The sequence below is a fragment of the Rousettus aegyptiacus genome, unplaced genomic scaffold, assembly GCF_014176215.1.
Source record: "Rousettus aegyptiacus isolate mRouAeg1 unplaced genomic scaffold, mRouAeg1.p scaffold_m13_p_7, whole genome shotgun sequence".
Taxonomy (NCBI): domain Eukaryota; kingdom Metazoa; phylum Chordata; class Mammalia; order Chiroptera; family Pteropodidae; genus Rousettus; species Rousettus aegyptiacus.
In genome coordinates, this window is record NW_023416310.1 from 58,071,818 (window position 1) to 58,091,360 (window position 19,543).

Sequence of the window (19,543 nt, forward strand, 5' to 3'; positions counted from 1 at the left end):
GCCTATTGGCTATTTGACAGTCAGACTGATGAAGCAGAAAGAGCACAATGAGCTTTTAAACAAATTTTGTGTCATTTCAAAGTTTGCTTGATTTTTAAGAACCAGCAGAACAGGATTTCACCTTCTTCACCTCACCTTTCCCTACTCCCCAAATCAGCACTTAAGAAATTCCCAATAAATGTTTTCAAAATGAATGAATACATATATGCTCACAGAGGTAAGAGTGGCTTTCAAACAAAGATCACGCACTGGTACCCACAGGCCTAATAATCTAGCCCCAACAATATTTGGTTTAGCCTGCACTGTATTAAAGCTTGAATCAATGGAAGAATGCAGACACAGAAAACCCATTAAGATGAATAATCTCACTGAAGAGGTCCAGGTTCCTAGTGATCAAATTGCAACTTTGACCAGATATGCCAATTTGGCTCTACGGCCATAGTTATCAACATCCCAGCAGAAAGACGAACTCATGTACATCGCAGTAGCAATTTGTTTATTCTATAATCCATTCTCCTTTGCTAAGAATTAACTGGCAGATACTCTTTAGCAAAGTCCCCCCAACACTCACCCACCGCCCTTGATGAGATTGAGATCAGCATCTACTTCATCAGCACCATCAATGGCAATGTCGATCTGTGTTGGGGGAGAGGAAAGATACAAAAACCACTAAGAGCCTTTTGAAGGAAGGCTCTGTACAAAGCTTGAACATGCAATAGCTCATCAGGTCCTCAACAGCCCTGCTAGCTATGCACAGTCGCATTTAACCCACCAAGAAACTGAGGCTTTGAGAGGTTAAACTGTTCCACTAAAGTCGCCAGGAAACAAATATGGGACCTGGGACCCATAACTGGTTCCAGCGCTTACACTCCCTATTCTCACTGACAGCCTTCTCAGTGAAGATGAAATTACTGAGATCATGCAGTGGATGACATGCTGTCCAGTTACAGAAACAGACATATGGTGTATCTGTGGTTTTAAAATTCAATAGGGCGAAGAAGGGCAGATTAATAGAAAAAAGGCTGAGAAACACTAATTTAGAAGTCTCCATACTAGTGTGATGAAAACAGACAATTTTGAGCAGACAGATAACACCCAAAGAAGAGTTATAAAGTTGACACACATTTGATGTGATCCAGAATTGGAAATTATCTGAGGTACCCCTACCATGATCCCACCAAAGCACCTGTCTGGGCTTGCCCACTCTATTAGGGAGCACCAGTACCAGCACCTAAAGTAGTTGAAGGGAAAATAAATTCATTCATCTTTCAAAATTCAAAATCAAGGACGTTAGGTATTTCTCATCACTTCTGGTACCCTGCATGGACAATGTAGGAGCTTCAAGTGTGGGTTTTTTTTTTTTTTTTTTTTAAATAGCAGGATACAAATTCAGTTCAAGCTCCAGTTAGAAGTTGCTTGGCGTGGCTGCTGTGGCACAGGTGAAAAGCCTACAAAGCTTTAGCCAGACTCCTTTATTTCCATCCTTCTACATATCAACCCTCTATCTGAAGTTATAGCCTGGCTCGCTCCTCCTTGACCCTGCACTAACCCCAGGGCCAGGCTTTGCCTTGGCAACTCTCCAGGGCCTGGAAAGTTGCAACCCTTTGTCCGAGTAGCAGGCCCACCTTCAACCCAAACCATTCACCTGAGAGCACTGAACAGCTGATTCGGCCTGTGCCCTGGCTCTCTACCCACAGAACTCTCTCAATGAGACTGTCCCGTAGTTCCTACTAACCCATCAGAGGCCCATGTGTACCATCACAACTGGGTTACTAGACCACCATCAAGACCCGACCACCAGCCTGGTTTTGGAGCTAAAACCCCACCTCACTCTTCCGATCCAGCCTTCCCCTCTCCCCTTTACCCCACTGCACCCATGCATGCCACTACTTGGTCCAAATCACCCCAACTAGCCTGAGTATTGTCTGCATATACCCATGTGCCTACCTGGAACTGCTTACTGGAATGTCCCCTCCTGCTCCAACCACCCAGTTTTCACAGCCCCACCTCTTCCCACAAAACCCTTCTAAGTAGTGCCACCCTAGTGCTAGAAGCACCCAAATTCATACTGAGGCTTTGCCAATTACAAAAAGCATGGCCTTAGGCAAGTGCTTGCCCTCTATGTGCCTTTTACAGATCTGTAAAATGGGATAATAATGGTACCCACCTTAACACTACTGGAGATTAAACAGTTTACCACAGGTACTGTACTGAGCATAACACTTCGTATACAGTAAGGGCTCAGTAAATGCTAGCTACGAGCATGCTACTCAACCTCATCGACTTCGGTCTCCTCTGGATTGCCCATGTTTTTAACTGTCTTTATCATAAAACTTAATTTTAATCTGTTTTTAAATGTCCATGGCTGCCTCAGATGATTACTTCTTTTCTCCACTTGGTGGTAAGCTCTCAGGGCTGGCTCACTCTCATATCTCTGTCCAAGGACCAAAGGAAGCCCTTTGTGTGCAGTCTTGGGCTCATCCAATCCCACTCTACCATACTCAAACTGAACCCTCATGGTTAGACCACAGGGAATGTACTGGGAACCAACTACCTCTCCACTTGTGCCCTAGGCCAGGGTTAACATTCAAGGTCTCAGGAGGAATGCTAATATGATGAACCAAACTTACTCCTAGACTTGACAAGATATAGCGAGCCCATGAACAAGTGAAAGCCATAAAAAAGGGGCAGAGACAGAATGGCCTCTCTCTTACCTCTGGGTGTCGGTCCAGGTCACTGAGCGTTAAGCCATGCTGCAGGATGAGCTGACGGGCCTACGGAGGACAGGAAAAAGCACCCATGATCATTTATCCTGAGCACTGACAAGGATTTTCAAAATTCTGTTGGATTAAAGTGTCGAACATTGAGTCCTGACCAAGGCTCCCTCTCAAATCTCAACCTGGCTCACCAAGGTAAAAGATCTAGCCCCATGGAAGGTAAAACGAAGTTAATTCATCCTGGGAGCCAGAAGAAGGCAAACAGTACACAAAAGAGCTCCTCCTCAGTGACCTGCTATTTAAGACAATAAGTATCTGTCATGGCCTCCTATAGCTTTGGGTAATACAGTGCTTTAAAAATTTCCTAAAATAAAAACCAAATCTACAAAATATTAGAAAAGTTTCTAAAAACAATCCAAAAATGTGAAAAAAAGACTGAGGAAGATCACAATGAATTGATGTGGAATGATTTCCAGGCTACGCTATTGAGTAAAAATAAGCATAAGAATATACACACTCGGAAGAGTATATAAAGGCAGAACTTCTGGAAAGGCTAAGTGAGGAGCATGGCAAATTGAGAGCACCAGACTGGGCAAAATTTAGGATGTTCTGGAGCATGTCTATAAAGTACTATTGACTTTACAGACATGCACCATAGTTAACCTTTCGAACAGGCTGACCAAAGGGGAGAGCAGTGGTTACCGCCCCATGGCCCCAAGCAGGATCCTTAGCTGGAATAAATGCACCATGAACCTTGGACCACCCAAGTCCAAGTGATGAGGATATATGTCATTGTTTATAATATGCAGAGGAACCAAAGGATGAAAAAAGTTTTTTTCCAAGGCATGTCTTAAAAATATTTCTGCTTACAGTGAAAAGCACCTGAGTTTAAGAATCAGAAGCTCTGGGTTCTATCTTAAATGAACCAGCCACACGACCTCTGGCAAGTTTTCCATCTACAAAAAGATAGGGACAGACAAAATGACCAATGTAATGCCTTAAATCCAAAATCCTCAACACTGAGAATAAAATACAAAGACCTGAGATTTGCAATATACAGCCTTTATTTTGAACCCTGATTCAAAAAAACTGTAAAAAATACTTTTAAGGATAAGAGGGGAAATTTAAACCCTGGATTTTTATTGGACACTATTAAAGATTATCATATTTTTTAGTATTGTTGAGATGTTTAAGTCTCCCTATTTTTCAGAGACATAATGAAATATATCAGTGAATTATACTATGACTGGGATTTGTTTCAAAATAAACAAGGTGGAAGAGAATGAGGTACAGATAAAACAAAATTAATTGGCCATGAAGTGAAAATTGTTCAAACTGGGTGATGGAAGTTCATTATATTGTTCATTATCCTTGTTGAAGTTTGAAATTTTCCACGATAAAAGGCTAAAATAAAATGCTGACTGAAAAAAACAAGTTAAAAAAAACAAACAAACATGATTTTGTTCTTATTAAAGAACAAAATATACATAATGAAGAGAAAACAAAATATATATAATATGTATCATGGAGAAAACAACCATTAAAATGGTATTGCTGGATTATTTTGAAGTTTCTAGATTTCTCCAAAAGTGGTACTGGAGAAACCACCATAATTCCAGACTTGAAGACTATATATAAAAACACTAGGAAGAGCTGTCAGGAAGGCAGCTTCCAAGGTTATCCACAATGAGCCCCTCCTCCTAGTAATCGTGCCTTTGGGTATTTCTGCCCACAATGCCCTAGGGTTGGTCTGTGACCAATGGCACACAGCAGGGGAGATGGCATGATACTTCAGAGATCAGTTCATACAGAATGCCACTAGGTAGCAGACTAAGGGTGAAGCATGCTCAAGTAATCCTTCCCTCCCACCTTTTCTCCTCTCCCTTAGCCTCTCAAATGACACACTCCAGGGGAAACCAGCTGCTATGTCCTGAAGACACTCTACTCAATTGCCTGTGACAAACTGAGGCCTGCAAACACCCATGTGGCTGAGCTTGGAAGCAGATCCTTCAACTGGGGCCCGGGCAACCTCACAAGAGACCCAAAGCCAAGACCACCCAACTAAATCACTCCAGATTCCTGACTCTTGGAAACCATGAAATAATACATTTATTGTTCATTTATTGTTTGAAATGTCTAAGTTTAAGAGTAATTTGTTCCATAGCAATAAATATCTAACACGGGCATTAGAAAAATGATAAGAACTGCATATAGTTCAGTGTGATATTCTATCATGCAAATAAAATGGTGTGATATACCATGATCTTACTAATTTTATCTACTTTAGAAACAGTACTAAAGTGAATTGAGATATAGTAAATGAAAACTGGATGTCAGCAGACTCCTCTATGATGATTCCTATGAGAAAAGTCCTATGTAAACATATCATTTTAACTGAACATTTCTTAAGTTCAAAGCACCATGAGAATGTCTTATTGTCTACCTAAGCTATAATCAGCACATGAGAGACCACATTTTATATACTCTTGTATCCTACAGCAGTTAGCATCATATTAAACCAACAGTTGAGTTAATAACTGGTCACTGTGAGATCAATCCAAAAGGAGCCACTTAGTGTAAACCCATGTGTAAGGAATGGATGGTGAGGGAGGTCACACAGTTAGGAACAGATCGAGGACCAGAAATACTGTCTCCTGTTTCCTGGTCCTGTCTAGGGACTAGGAATGCAATTAAGAAAAAAAGAAATATAGAGAGAATGATAGAAGAAAAAAAGGAGAGGACAGACCTGCTTATAAACGGAAATGAAGTCGTCTTACATAATAATATGCTAATAATAATACTATTAACAATAATTTTAAGAGGAATTCTTTGAGGTCTTGGCATTCCTCCTCTAACTGAAGTGCTCTGCCTTCTCCCAACACCAGCACTTCATACCTAACTCAAAGGATGTCTTTTCCAGGAAGTCTGCCCAATCTCATGGGCAAAGAGGGGCTCTCCTTCCTCTAAAAGGTAAATTATCATTACTTCTTCTCTACTATATTATTTGTAACAAATGACGCACATAAATGCAGCATTAATTCATCCAGCAAACAAAGAGTGCCTAAGGGCCAGGCACCACACTGGACACTGGAGATAATGAATAACACCTCCCATGTACAAGGAGCCTCATATCCCTTAAAGAAAATACATATACCCTCAACAATTGGTATGTCCAAGTGAACTCTGCTTCATCACCACCACTAGCTCCCCTAGCACCTGTCCAGAGTCTGGCACATGAGAAGGGCCGATTGGTAATTGTTGTCTACATCATGCAGCTAGACCTGCTATAATCCCCTGCCCTACCCAACTCTCACCTCTCCAGACAATAACCAGTAATTTGAGCACAGCATCTGTATAATCTTTAAACAGCATGTATCACATTCACAACACAGAGGACAACCCTGTACAATGACTGCAAGATCCCACCGGGTTGAGACCCTTTCCCTTGAAGCGTGCTTCCATCAGCAAGTCCTCCAACACTCCCTTCTCCCCACCTTTGACTGGACTCCCCTCAGGGCCCCTGCGAGTGGCCCTGCTCACACAGAGAAGTCATTCTCACAAAAAGCATGGGTGTCATCCTTCCTGAGTGTTAGGGGTTGAACTGTGTTCCCCTAAAAAAAAAAGATATGTTGAAGTTCTAACCCCCAGGACCCCAGAGTGTGACCTTATGTGGAGACAAGGTCTTCACAGAGGTAACCAAGTTAAAGTGACATCATTAGGGTGGGCCCTAATCCAACAGGACTGGTGTTCTTATAAGGGGAAATTTGGACACAGAAACAGATGTGCACAGGGAAGAGACCATGTGAACATGAAGGCAGAAACCAGGGTGCTGCACCTATAAGCCAAGCAATTCCAAAGATTGCCAGCAAACCACCAGAAGGTAGGACAAAGAAATAGAACAAATTCTCCCTCATAACCTTCGAAGGAATCAACCTTACCAACTTCTTGATCTTGGATTGCCAGCCTCCAGAACTGAGACAATAAATTTGTTTGTTTTTTTAGCCACTCAGTTTGCAGTGTCTTGTTACGGCAGCCCTAGGAAATTATAACACGGAATTCAGCACAACAGCCCTGTCATGGGAGTACCGACCCACCACTGGCTCTGTCAGCACGAATGTAGCCTCTATGCACGACTGAGATCAGACACCAGACACGCCAAGCTCACAAGCTAAGGGGTCTTATCTCCTGAGGAAGCAGAGAAAACACCTGTCAGCCTCTTCCAGCTCTAGAACGTGCAGGGAGCAGAAAAGCTAATGATTAGCTTGTGCTTATGAAAAAGGACAGGAGGCAATGTCTTTTCGCCCGCAACCCCACAGCTGGTGCCCCTAAATGCCTCCTGTGCTTAAGGACAGCGGCACAGTCAGGCTAGCAATCCTTCTGCTTTTCATCAATTCTACAATAAAATCTGAAAACATCTTCCTTTCTACCACCTAATCCAAGGGGACTGAAGGCCAGCGTGAACGAAAAATAGCTATTTTTGGCTTAGGCCAGATCTGACTTACTTTCAAATGCGTTTTTAAAATTCTCCTCTTCCAAAAGCCTAACTTTAAAGGGAAAATTTTTACAAATCCTTTAAATTCCTATAGGTTTACTTGTGTAAAAGGTAGGGCACAAAATATTTCGATTTCTTTTTAATAATTTCAGGAGAATGCATCTGGCTCAACACAAAAGTTTGGGTTTGAGGAGGAAAAAAACAGAAACAAGAAAGTAACTGAACAAGTGAATTTTTAAAAGCCCTGTGAACTGTGAACGACTCTTCCACCTAATTAATTGAAACAGCCAGTATTTTCCAGTTTAGGGACACTTGTTAATCATCAACTTAAAACATAGTGGATTTGGAGGATGACGCTATCTTAAGAACAAAAGATCAAATTTCCAATTCAAGAGAGCAATATGAACACCTGTATTTGGCTCAGCTTTCCCAAAACCTCTGTAAAACTATAATAAAGGGTTTTTTCTTAAAGGCATAAGCCAAAAAAAAAAAGGAGAAAATAGCAAAAAACTTTGAAAAGCTGGACCACTGATGCACAATGGTAAATAGCAGAAATGAGGAAGATAAATCCTAAACCTGTATTGGGGAAAGCTAAGATGCAACCAAATAAACAGCAAAGAACTTTCCAAAAGGTTCAGACCCAGGCACTATGAACTTCAAGAAACGGACATGATGATGGGAGTAAAAAAAGAAGGAATGGTTGAAAGGCTAGTTGGGACCCTGTTACATCTCCTTATCTTTCTCTACTAGTCTCAGAGCAGCATGTTTATTCTCTGAAGAAGGACAGACAGCAGGTCTCAGGACCAGGCTGCCAGGCACAACTGAAGACGGCGGTACTCCATAAGTAAGATTTTGTTGTGGAGCAGCCATCCTAAAGCAAAATGGTTTAAAAGAACAAACATTTACTAATTCTCCTGATTCCCTGGACTGACTGGGAAATTTCTGGGCTGGGTGGTATCAGATGGCCTCACTCACATGCCTCAGCCACTCATCTGCCATGAGAGTAGCCAGGGCTTGTTCACATGATGGCAGAATGGTTTCAGCAACAAGAGGAGCCAAGCCCCAACGCAAAAGCACTTTTCAAGCCTCTGCTGTCGTATCTACCATTTGGTCACGTTCCACTGGCAAACAGGCCACATGATCACACTCAAAAAGATTCCGCAAAATGCTGTACACACTCCTTTTTCTTCTACCACAACTACTATACTGAATACGGGGGAATTAAGAGCAAGTTTATATCCATAATAATGACAGATATCTTCCAGCCCTCTTACCTGCTTGTCTCCCAGGACACGGGCAGCCATGCATACCCTCCCAAGAGGAAACTGGACAATCTTCTCTGGAAAATCTGACCAACCAGAAGAAAGATAAATGATCTGACATCAGGAGTTCCCCCAACATAGGGGCTTCACAGGGAAGCCTAGAACAAAGACCACCCTCATCCTGAGAGCTAGTTTCTACTTGGTTTCTTGGCCTACCAGTCTTCGAAATAAGCAGACAGCTAAGGAACATCAAAATAAGAAAAGCAGGAATGTAATTTTAAAAAGACTAAAGCAATCTAATAGTATTTTGACTGTGCTGGTTGTTATATGACTGTGTTTGTCAAAACTCAGAATTATATGCTAATAAGGATAATTTTACTGTATATAAATTATACCTCCAACAAAGTATTAAAAAAATAACTCTCGGGAAACAGATATTTAAGAAGAAATCTTAAGAACAAAGTTATCATTGACATCCTCAGAGAGACGAGAAGAAACTGAAAAAATTGAACCCATAAAAACAACAAAAACAACTTTCAGAGAACAAATGTAGTTCTTGTTTGAAATTTAGACATATGAGAGAAAAGGATGCTCAACAGAAAGGTTAGAAAAAGAAAAAGCTGAAAAGACAAAGGGACAGAACAGTCCACAGGTACCAAGAACACAACAAGAGTCCTAGAAAGACCAGAGAAAACAGAAGACAGAAAATCCAAGAAATTAACAGAAAAAAATTCCCCAAACTGAAGAGTGAAATTGGCAGAATGAAATGTCCTAGCAAGTACCCAGCATAGTGGACAAAAATAAATGCACATCGAGACACAACATAGTGAAATCTGAGAACACTGGAGACAAAGAAAAGATAATAAAAGGGCATAAGTTCAGAGAAAATAAAAAACAAGTTTCAGACAGAGGATCAAAAATTAGAATAGTTTCAAGCTCGACAGCAAATTGAAAACCAGAAGACAGCAGAGAAATGTATTCAAAATTCTAAGAAATTACTTAATATAGAATTGTCTAATAAATCAAATAACCGACTTCGAAAGAGGCTAACAAAATTTTCAAACATCCAAAGTGTCAACAAATTTGCATTCCATGCACTTGAGTAAAAGGTTGTGCTTCACCCAAACTGAAGAAAACATAAGGGTGTGGAGGAAGAGTGAGGAGGAACAGGGCCAACAGGATGTCCAAAACAGGAGGAAGAGGAGGTAACTTCCTGACTGTGAAGGGAGGCCCCAAGATAGCAGCCAAGTGCAGCTCCCACAGCATTACCAACCCTAACCACCCAAAGAGACTTGGCCAAGAAGATAAAATTAATGGAGTAGAATATCCACCATGTCAAAAAGAGGTGAGATTTTCCAATCCAGGTAAGAAGAGCTTACTTACAGGTAAATTAAAAAGGAGTATAGAGCCAACCAAGCAAATGAAAAAAACAAAGGTCACATTTACTTAACTTTTGAGAGAACAAAATAATGGGCCGGTAAGGAGGAGTAATCATAGCACACTATGCCGTTCAGTTGTAATTGGATGGTCATAATTCTGTAAACATTGAGTAAAGCCTCACCAAAACGTAACTACTGAAAGACTGGGAGGGAAGGGTGTGTGTGAACCATGAGATCAAGGTGGTAAAAGATGACCAAATGCTATCTTCCATTCATCTATTCAGTGCAGAATTAATACATAACACTGAAAAACAAATAAATAACAAAAGCATGTCATTTTAAGATACTGGAGGAAATATTAAATCAGCTAATGCAGTTTTAAAAGTATGTCCATCTAAAGAGTAAGAAATGGTAGTAGTCAGGAGTGGGAAGTAAGGGGAATGTGTATGTGTGTGTGTGTGTGTGTGTGTGTATTAATAAAAAGATTTGAATTATTTGATTCTTCAATTCATGTGTTGTATATAGTCATATTTCACTTAACAACAGGATCCATTCTGAGAAATTTGTTAGGTGACTTCGTTGCTGGGAAACACAGAGTGTACTTACACAAACCTAGATGGTATGCCTGTACTGTGATTGTGTGTACTATACTATTATACTACTAGCAACACCACAAACATGTGAGTAATGTGCTGCGCTATGAAGTTATGATGTCTACAACATCACTAGGTGACAGAAAGTTTTCGGCTCCATTATAATCTTATAGGACCACCATCATGTGTGTGGCCCATCACTGACCAAAACATTATGTGGCATATGACTGTATGGCTTCAATTAAAAATAAACACCTATATAAAATAATTTACTAAATAGGAAAAATATTAGATGATCAAGTCACTTGAAAAAATTAGACACAGCTTTTCGAAAGACCAAGGAAACCAATTTTAAAAGCATCTTCTCAGGACAGCAGGATTTCAAAGGCAAAGAGGCAATGTAAAACCACTCATTTTCTAACCTGAAGCAGAAATTATGGTGTTGTCTTCAGTCCCTTGGGTGCCCACCCACCTTATTGAAGACCCACAAGAGATTTCACTTCAAGAAAGCTCTCACCATCCTAATTTCCTGTCTTGTCTACCTGAAATCCCTTTCCCACTCCCTACTCTGACAGACCTAAAAGAAATCTCTCACCCCCTTAACAGCTCCCTCCTCTCACTAGAGCTATCTATAGGCTGCCAGCACTGAGCTTCCAGGATTGGAAGTTTCCTAAGACCCGCCTGTCCAAAACTAAGTCCACAAAGTCACAGTAGCACCAACTATCTGCAATTCCAACCTTTACCTCAGTTCACAGTATCTCCATGATGAATTCAATGAGAGATTATACACATACTCCTTCCCACAATGGCCAGATGAGGACAGAGATGGCTCTATCTGAGCACCTCTCTCTCTTCCCTTCCTGAAGTCTACTTTTCCCTTAGCTTTCTCTATATTTAACTGGCTCCACTGTTTTCCTCCACCAGCCCCCAATATTTTACAGTGAAATGGCATTACACATGAACTCAAAATACTATACTTGCATTACTTGACACATCACTTACTGCTCTTTGCCTCAGTTTTTTCATCTATAAATGGAAATAACGTTCCTTTAGAGACCATGTGATCATCTCTACATACTCCATCACGCCTAACACAAGAGACACAGAAATAGTCACTGAGTGAATAAATGAATGCATCTAAAACTGCACATCTAAGGAGTAGTCCTCAGTAAAGAGACTATTCTCACCCAGCAATTGCACTTCTGGGTATTTATCCAAAGAAAACCAAAACAATAATTCATAAAGATCTATGCACCTTGATATTCATGGCAGCACGATTTACAATAGCCAAGTTATGGAAGCAACCTAAACGCCCATCAACAGATGATTAGATAAAGAAAGTATGGTTAATATATAAAATGGACTATTACTTAGCCATTAAAAAAATGAAATCCTACTATTTGCATGGATGGACCTAGAGGATATTATGCTGAGTGAAATAAGTCAGAGAAAGATAAATACCATGTGATTTCACTTCTATGTGGAATCTGAAGAACAAAAAGAACAAACTAATCAAAAAGACTCACAAATACAGTGGACAATTTGGTGACAGAGGAGAGGGAAGTTTGGGGGGCTGGGAAAATGGGGTGAAGGGTTAAACACATACAAATTAGTACTTGATGGATGGTCATGGAGATGGGGAAAATGGCATAGGGAATGTAGTTAGCATTAATATATTGGCTAGGTAGAAAACCAGAGGAGAAAAGGAGCAATTGGGGGGGATCCTTTTATGAACTATATAAATGTCTAACCAATGTGCTGTATACTTGAAACTAATTAAAATAAATAAATTTATTTAAAATTTTTTAAAAAGAAAAGAGACTATTCTGCTCTGGCTCTCTTCTCATCTAGAGCAACTCTAGTGCACAACCCCGAGCCACACCTCTGTGTCCCTGGGGACCCAGAAGATTCAGCAACAACTGCCAAGATACAGAATGGAAAGCAGGACATACCTGGAAGGAAGTTGGAATACAGACGAGGTTCAGATTCTCTTGTTTCACTCTTTCAGCTGTGGAGAACAAAAGCCATATGTGTGGATTTTCACTCTCCTCATTTTATTGTTCTTGACGTATACACATTTGTTCAAATTCAATAGAAAAGGAAAGGCCTACTCCCCTTGGACAGCTGTCTTTAATTCTGTGTCCCCACTCTTGGTGAAAAAGTTGGTGGAAATATATCGCACATCACAACACAGGGACACTGGAAAGCTTAAGGAAGTAAGTACTAACTAAAGAAAGAACAATGTCGGTGTTTGCTACTATTATATGCCTGGCAATATTCAAAGATCTTTGTACATATGAACTCTTTTAATTCTAACAACTCAAAGGTAAGTTACAATTATTATCCCCAATGTACAGATGAGGAACTAAGGCCCAGAGAGGTAAAGTAACTGGGTAGTTGCAGAGCTAACAAGTGGCAGAACTGCAATATGATCTTCAGTCTTAACTACTTCCCTATATTGCCATTTACAAGGAAATGCTGGAACTCAACTTTTGCATTTAGTAAAAAAATAGAATCATTTTTAGAACCCAGAGGGTTGTTAAAGGGAGTTTATTCACTTTTAGACTTCTACCTTTCAGGAAAACTTGATTTAAAAAAAAAAAAAAGTCTTAAGAAAAACACAGGCTTGTTAAAATTTAAGTCTTTTTAATCACCGTGTATGCATCTTGTGAGGTTTAGATGTCATTATGAAATCCACAGTAATTCCTGTGCTTTAAAATCCTCCACACACTCAGAGCTAAGGCAGAAACGTGTGCAACACTAAAGTCCCTGTTAGGCCAATGAGAAGGCTTTCAGAAGCCATCACACCACACACCACACCACAACCACCCCTCTTAAAGACAAAGCTTTCCTGGGCTTTGTGCATTGAGCACTGCCTTTGGCAACTAGAAGAGATCAGCACCCAGGCAAGCCTTTCCTCTGGGCTTTGTTCTTAACAAACAAGAGCAGGTTAATAAAACCTGTTGAGCAGCCACAGGGGCTGATGATTCCTCAGCCTTTCCTAAGCACAGAGAAACCATACAGGAACCAGCCCAGCTGCCAAATGCAGGCACTGCCCATTCACTGCAGGGTCAAGCCTGTACTGACCTTGATTGGTTTGCCTGTGTTCGCCTAAGGAACCCACAAGCTTCAGAGGGCTTGCTTCGGGGTCCCTGCAACTACATATACAGTATCACTGATGATGATTAAAATTCTATTGAGACCTCACTCTAAGTCTACTCTTCCCATCCCCCACAGCTGAGCAGACTAAACAAAGCCAGGGCAACCCCCAAAGGTGGTTGAAGAGGCCCAAGAATCCCTCTAAAAGAGAAGAGCAGGTACACTCAACTGACTTCAGACAAGATGCCCCTCTCCCACATGCCACACTGCTGGAGTCAAGCAAGGTAGTTGCCCAACCTGTGCCCCACCTCCTCTCCCTCCTCACCCCCCCCCACCTCTACCCACACAGAACGTGCAGTAGACAGCCAGCCCAGGGACACACCTATTCGCTGCACAGCGTGGACAATTGTAGACCCGCTTCCAATTCCCAGCACCTGGTTATTCTGCCAAAAAAGGAGAGAAAGAAACAAAACTCAGCATAAGCAACTCCATTTTGGGCCTGTTGTCTAATGTTTACACTCCCTACATCCTATCAGACAAAAGGCTTTGCTCACTTACAACGTTCAGCACCTTAAGTCGGCCTCCCAAAAATGGCCTGCAGATGAGCACAGAAAGTCTCTTGGGCAGGGTGATCAGAAAGGAAAGGCCCCCGGAAAAAAAAGAGAGCCCTGGTGCACCCAGAGAAGAAAGGAGACGTTTCTGGCTTCGGTGCCTTTTCATAAAAGCTTAACATCTAGAAGGCAGGAGACTGACCACATGCACTTAATGCTGGCGGCATCGCAGGGAACCTGAGGGACATATCAAGCCCACCATCTAGACTTTCCTCAAAGTCAGAAGAGATAAGAGTTTGAAATAACCACGAAATAGGGAATTACATCAGCATCTGTCCAGCTGATGCCAACTGGTCTCTATGTGTATAATAAGCCTGCCTCAAAGAATGTGGGGAAAGAGCAAAGGCTAAGTTAAGAACATGAGAAAGTCTTCGCCTGCAATAGGAAGGATTTGTAATAAACACAGAACACTTCCTGAGTTTAAACGACAAGAAACAGGCATCACACTACTGAGCTGGCCTTCTTAAGAAAAAGGGAAGGTACCTATGAGTATACCAGGGGCACAGTAGGGGCCCAGCCAAGGTCAGTTAGACCACAAACAGCACAACAAGGTCAGGGTATACATACTCAGGAACTAATGTTGAGTTCAGTGTCTAAGCAACTTCCTGGCAACAATTTCCTGTCAGTCTAAGGCAAAATAGCTAAAAACTTAAGTGGCAGCTACCATTTATTAAGCACCTTATAAATGTTAATACAAGTCGAATCTCACAATAAGCTCTTGTGATGTCAAGACCCATTATCCTCACTTCAGAGATGAATTCGACACTGCACAGAAAAATTTAAAATTTAGAAATGAGCAAAAGGGATTACAGGATGTCCACTCAGTGGAATGCAGGAGGGTGCAGGTCCTGTATTATCTGATCCTACAGGTGTGTGTGCCTTTGCCTTGACTAGGCCATTTTGCAACTCTGTAAAGATAGACTTTAACTTGCAGAAAACCACTAATAACTAACACAAATAATTATTGTCCACAGAACTGCAAATTATTATATTTTGTGAGATCTTGATTATTAACCTATAGATCTTACAAATTTATTTTATTTAACATTTTTTGACTGCATATAAATTTATGGTTCTTTGGTTTTTCCTGTGAACAGGTTATAACATCTTTTCCAGTTCTCTCATTAATTTAATGAATTAAATAAAATCTTTGATACATGTTTATACATGTATAAGCATCAAGATTTTAGCTTTTGAAAAAACCATCTTTTAACAACATCAACCACCTCCCTACAGAACCTCACTTTGAATAAGCAACTTCCCCAAGTTCATTTTGCTGAAACATCATTTCATTCAAACATCTCAAGAGTGTCAGCAACTGATTAACAATGAACTCATTTGGCAAGAGAAGCCAAAGTGAAACTTTCTTCCTAGGAGGATAAAAAAAAAAGGTCTGGAGGCCCCTCAGGACAAAGAGGCATCACCACTCACTCTCCATAAGACAAAGGCCAGAGGAATACCCAAGTCTGGTCTCTGTTCTGCCCTCCTCAAAATGAACAACACATCAATCTAGAAAAGACTAGAAAGAATGACCAATAGGTGGAGAGAATTACAAAAAAAGAAATCAAAAACTAATGTCCCCACTTCCAGTTCAGTGTCTCCTATCTACAGAGGCTTAACCCATCAACCTCTGTGTTCCTGACCTGATATAAATAACTTACTAGCTCAACATTCCAAAATAGAGCTCATGCTAGGTCGGGATTCCACCTGCGACAATGCCCTCAAGAAGGCAAAGTATCCAATAGTCATTTAGCTACCTGGGCAAACCTCAATAGCAAGGTCTTCAAAATGGTACAATGCAAAACATGCAAAATAACTGAATATCAGAAAATGCAAAAATCTTCAAGTATTAGAAAATAAATATCTTGACTTATTTATGCCTAGGTAGGCTCGATCTCACCCGAAACTGAGAGCTCTAGCTATACAGTAATTTAACTGCCAGCTTCATTATCATGTTCAGCTATACATTCATGTCACACAGATGAGCTAGGTGAGTCAGACAAGCTCTGTGCAAAGCTCCTCCTGTTACTGAACACAAGGAGTTCGCCTTGCCTGCACATCAAACTTGCAGACACAGGCGAGCTAGAGCTCAAAGACTTGGCCTCTAAGGGATAAGTTATACAGGGCAAAACTCATCAGTCATGGTAGCTAAGGGAGCTATGGTCATGGGCTCTACTGATTGGTTGCGGCTAGGGTAGAAAGCAGTTGACCATCACATCAGGTCCTGATGTCAGTCATGGCGTAGTCCTGTCTGGTTTCAAGGGTTGTTCTGCCTTCTTTGGTACAGAACTGCAAGATATTATCTTTGGTTTAACTGAAACTGTTTTTGTGGTCAACAGACCTGAGGCTTTGTTTGATGCTGACCTAAGGGTTTAATGATTAAGAGAGTGGTCCCGCAGAACAAAGAAAGATAAGGAAAGACAAGAAACAAGTTAGCTCAAGGCAATTTGGAACAAGGAGAAAGAGAAGAAAAAGGCAATTTATAGATGTGACTATTTGCACAGTACACTCCCCTGGCTTTTGGAGGAGGCCATGAAATGCAAAAAGCTGCTGGCCCAAAGCTCTTCAACCATGTCATGTAGCCCTGGAATTAAATGACTGGCCCAGGAATCGCTGCCCCAGCCAAAGCCAAAGAGAGGTGGCCAAAGGCTGGCTATGAGATGGCCCAACAGCAGAAGGCTGCCAAGCAGTTCCACTGGAGGAGCAGGCCGCTTCTCATGGGCATCTCACATGTGCAACATCAGAACTTACTCACCTTGTCCACTGGGTAACCTTGGAAATATTTCTTCAAAATAGTTACCACATTGGAGCGCCAATGGGCTAGGGAACTGGACATACGTCCCAGAGATTCAACCCACCAATAATCCCAGAACCTCCATACTTGCATCCACACTCCACACAATTCAGTGAACATCTACTCTGCAGGCCCTATTGTGACCAACACTGGATGAAAATAAAAGTTAACTACTATCCTGGAGCTTACCCTTTAGGGACCTGGGAGAGACAAAGAAGAGATGACTAGAACATAAGACACCTGCAAAGGTGCCTAAGAGATATAAAGCACTACAAGCTTGAAGAGAATACATCCTCCCTTCATGAAGCAAAGGAAAAAACCTGAAAGAAAGAAATGGCCTTTGAACCAAACACTGAAGGACATATATGATTTTAACAGGTAAAGGCAGAAGACAAGAAAGAGCATTCTAGGTCGAGGATAGTAATGTTAAAACACAAATCATGTGCCATTAGCCTGCCTTTTCCAATGTTCTGGTACCTGTGGGAGAACGAAGCACAGAAGAAAATGAAACTGTGGGCTTCAGGACAAGAACCAGAGCCTCTTTTCTGTGTACCATCTCCACCTAGCTTGGTACCTAGATGTGACAGATGCTTCAGATGTGTTACATGGAGATTAGGATGAGGCCACGTGAGGGTGACTGTGACAAGAGCAGATGAGAGCTTCAGAAGATGATAATGCACCACTTGGGAGGTCAACAGAAAGGACAAGATAAGGGAAACTGCTATCTTCTGGCCCTGTGGAAAGCTTAAACTGGGGAAGTTGATAAGTCAAAGGGAAGGGTCAGCTCTAAGAACATTCCAAAGATGGAACCAACAAGACTTAGCATATAACCTACCTTATTTACAAAAGTGAGTAAATGACTTTAAGTCACAATGTGCTAGAGGAAACCATGGCCTTAGATGGGGCAAAGGATACCCCCTGGGAGCTAAGCCTTAATAATTATGTACATGAATGTGTGCAATAAATGTGTGGATTTGAATGAGTTAGCCTGCTTGCAAAGTATCCAGGACCCAACTCTCCTCTTCCTCTCTTTAGCCACATTTCTGGCAATCACAACAACTGCTCTGACACTACCAGGCACTCAGTAAATACCTAGCAAACAAGTGAAAAATACAAAATTCAACTAGTGCTGGCATCTCAGTAAAGAAGTTTGGTAGGGAAAGTGGGTGCAACTCAGATTGGGGTGAGGTGCCCCCAAAAGACCAGTGGAGATCTCCCTGGGATCACCTGGTAACTTCATGGAATAATGTGGCTGGAATCCAGTGTTTTGGGGCTCTAGCCTGAGGTGAAGGCTTTCAGATTTTTATTTAACCAAATACATAATCATAAAACAAAGATCAGGGAAATATGTGTCACCAAATATTAATGTAAATAGGTAAATTGGAAAACTAAAATATGGAGCTTATTGTATAATTTCATTTAACCTGTTCATTAGCTATTCTCTATCCAAGCATTTTGAAATTTCAGCTTTTTGTCCAAATTTTGCAGCTGAGGCACTGAACCCCCAAAGTAGAAGTAGATTACACATTTTACACTATCTGTGAATTCCCACAGAAAATCCTACTGTTAACCAGACTTGGAACAAGTTACACCAGAACAGGGCAGCAATGAACCCGGTGGAAGGGCACTGGAATAGGAGTCATTGGGGTAGGGGTTCTTGGCTAGTCCTCCAGAACATGCTGAGCCACCATTTACCACACAGTCCCCTCCCACATAACCAGGATGTTTGGAGATCAAACGTCATCTATCTATGCAAAATAACTTTGTAAGATAATGCATTATTAAATGCAATGAACTATCATTAGAGAAAAGGGACTCTGATCTCATTTTCTAAGAAGCAGAAAAGAAAGACAAAAAGCCAAAGAAACTCCACCTAAGGGCGGAGATACTCCACCTGGCTACCAAAATACTATCATTTAGATAATTAACCTGACTGGCAACAGTAAATCCACTCAGGTCAAAAGGCTACACTTCCAGCATCACACCCACCACTTAACAAACAAGTGGGGCCACAACCTCCTCGAGTAACAGCTAAACATCTCCGCACCTAGACCTTTAAGAACGGCATTCTCCAGATTTCAAGTGTCCACCCGGCCCTGTCAAAGAGAGGGTGAAAGATCGAGTGTTCTCCTGCGACTCTGTCTCCACTTCCCCTTGGCGAGTACACTCAGGAGCAGGCGCGCGCCAAGCTTCCTACTTAGAGTGAAATTTCAAAGCAATTTTCAAGCCAGCTCTTCCCCGGTTTCCCAGGAAAGTTAAGAAAGACCTCTCCGCAACCCAAGAACGCATCAGTTTCCATTTGTTGATAAGGAAAACACATGGCAAGTCTCTTCCATTCCCACTCAACATCAGACACCACCCAGGCTCCACTTTGGAAACTGTTATCTGGCCAGACACGGAGTATTTAGAAAGCACAACTTAGGGGACTCGTCCCCAAATGATCTCACATCGAATCAGCTTTTAAATGGCAAGAAACAAGGGATTCTAACCTGAATCAAGTGCGCAACCTCTCCCCTCTCACGCCACTTACTCCCTTGCAGGAACTGAGCGCGCCCCGGCGGTGTCCAGAGCGCGCAGCACGAGCCCATCACGCCGC

At 41.5% G+C, this 19,543-nt stretch overlaps 1 protein-coding gene across 3 annotated transcripts in view; it reads right to left on the minus strand.

The window, feature by feature from the left end:
• Positions 1-19,543, minus strand: part of RPIA (ribose 5-phosphate isomerase A) — a 52,531-nt gene that overhangs the window by 32,641 nt on the left and 347 nt on the right. For 2 of the 3 annotated variants that reach the window (XM_036224270.1, XM_016147767.2), the window contains exons 2-5: positions 13,925-13,985; positions 12,396-12,451; positions 2,715-2,774; positions 572-636 (exon numbers count right to left, since the gene is read on the minus strand). In XM_036224270.1, coding sequence (XP_036080163.1) covers positions 572-636; positions 2,715-2,774; positions 12,396-12,451; positions 13,925-13,985 — 242 coding nt within the window. The remainder of the gene's footprint in view (positions 1-571; positions 637-2,714; positions 2,775-12,395; positions 12,452-13,924; positions 13,986-19,543) is intronic. The other variant, XM_016147776.2, reaches the window with a different exon arrangement.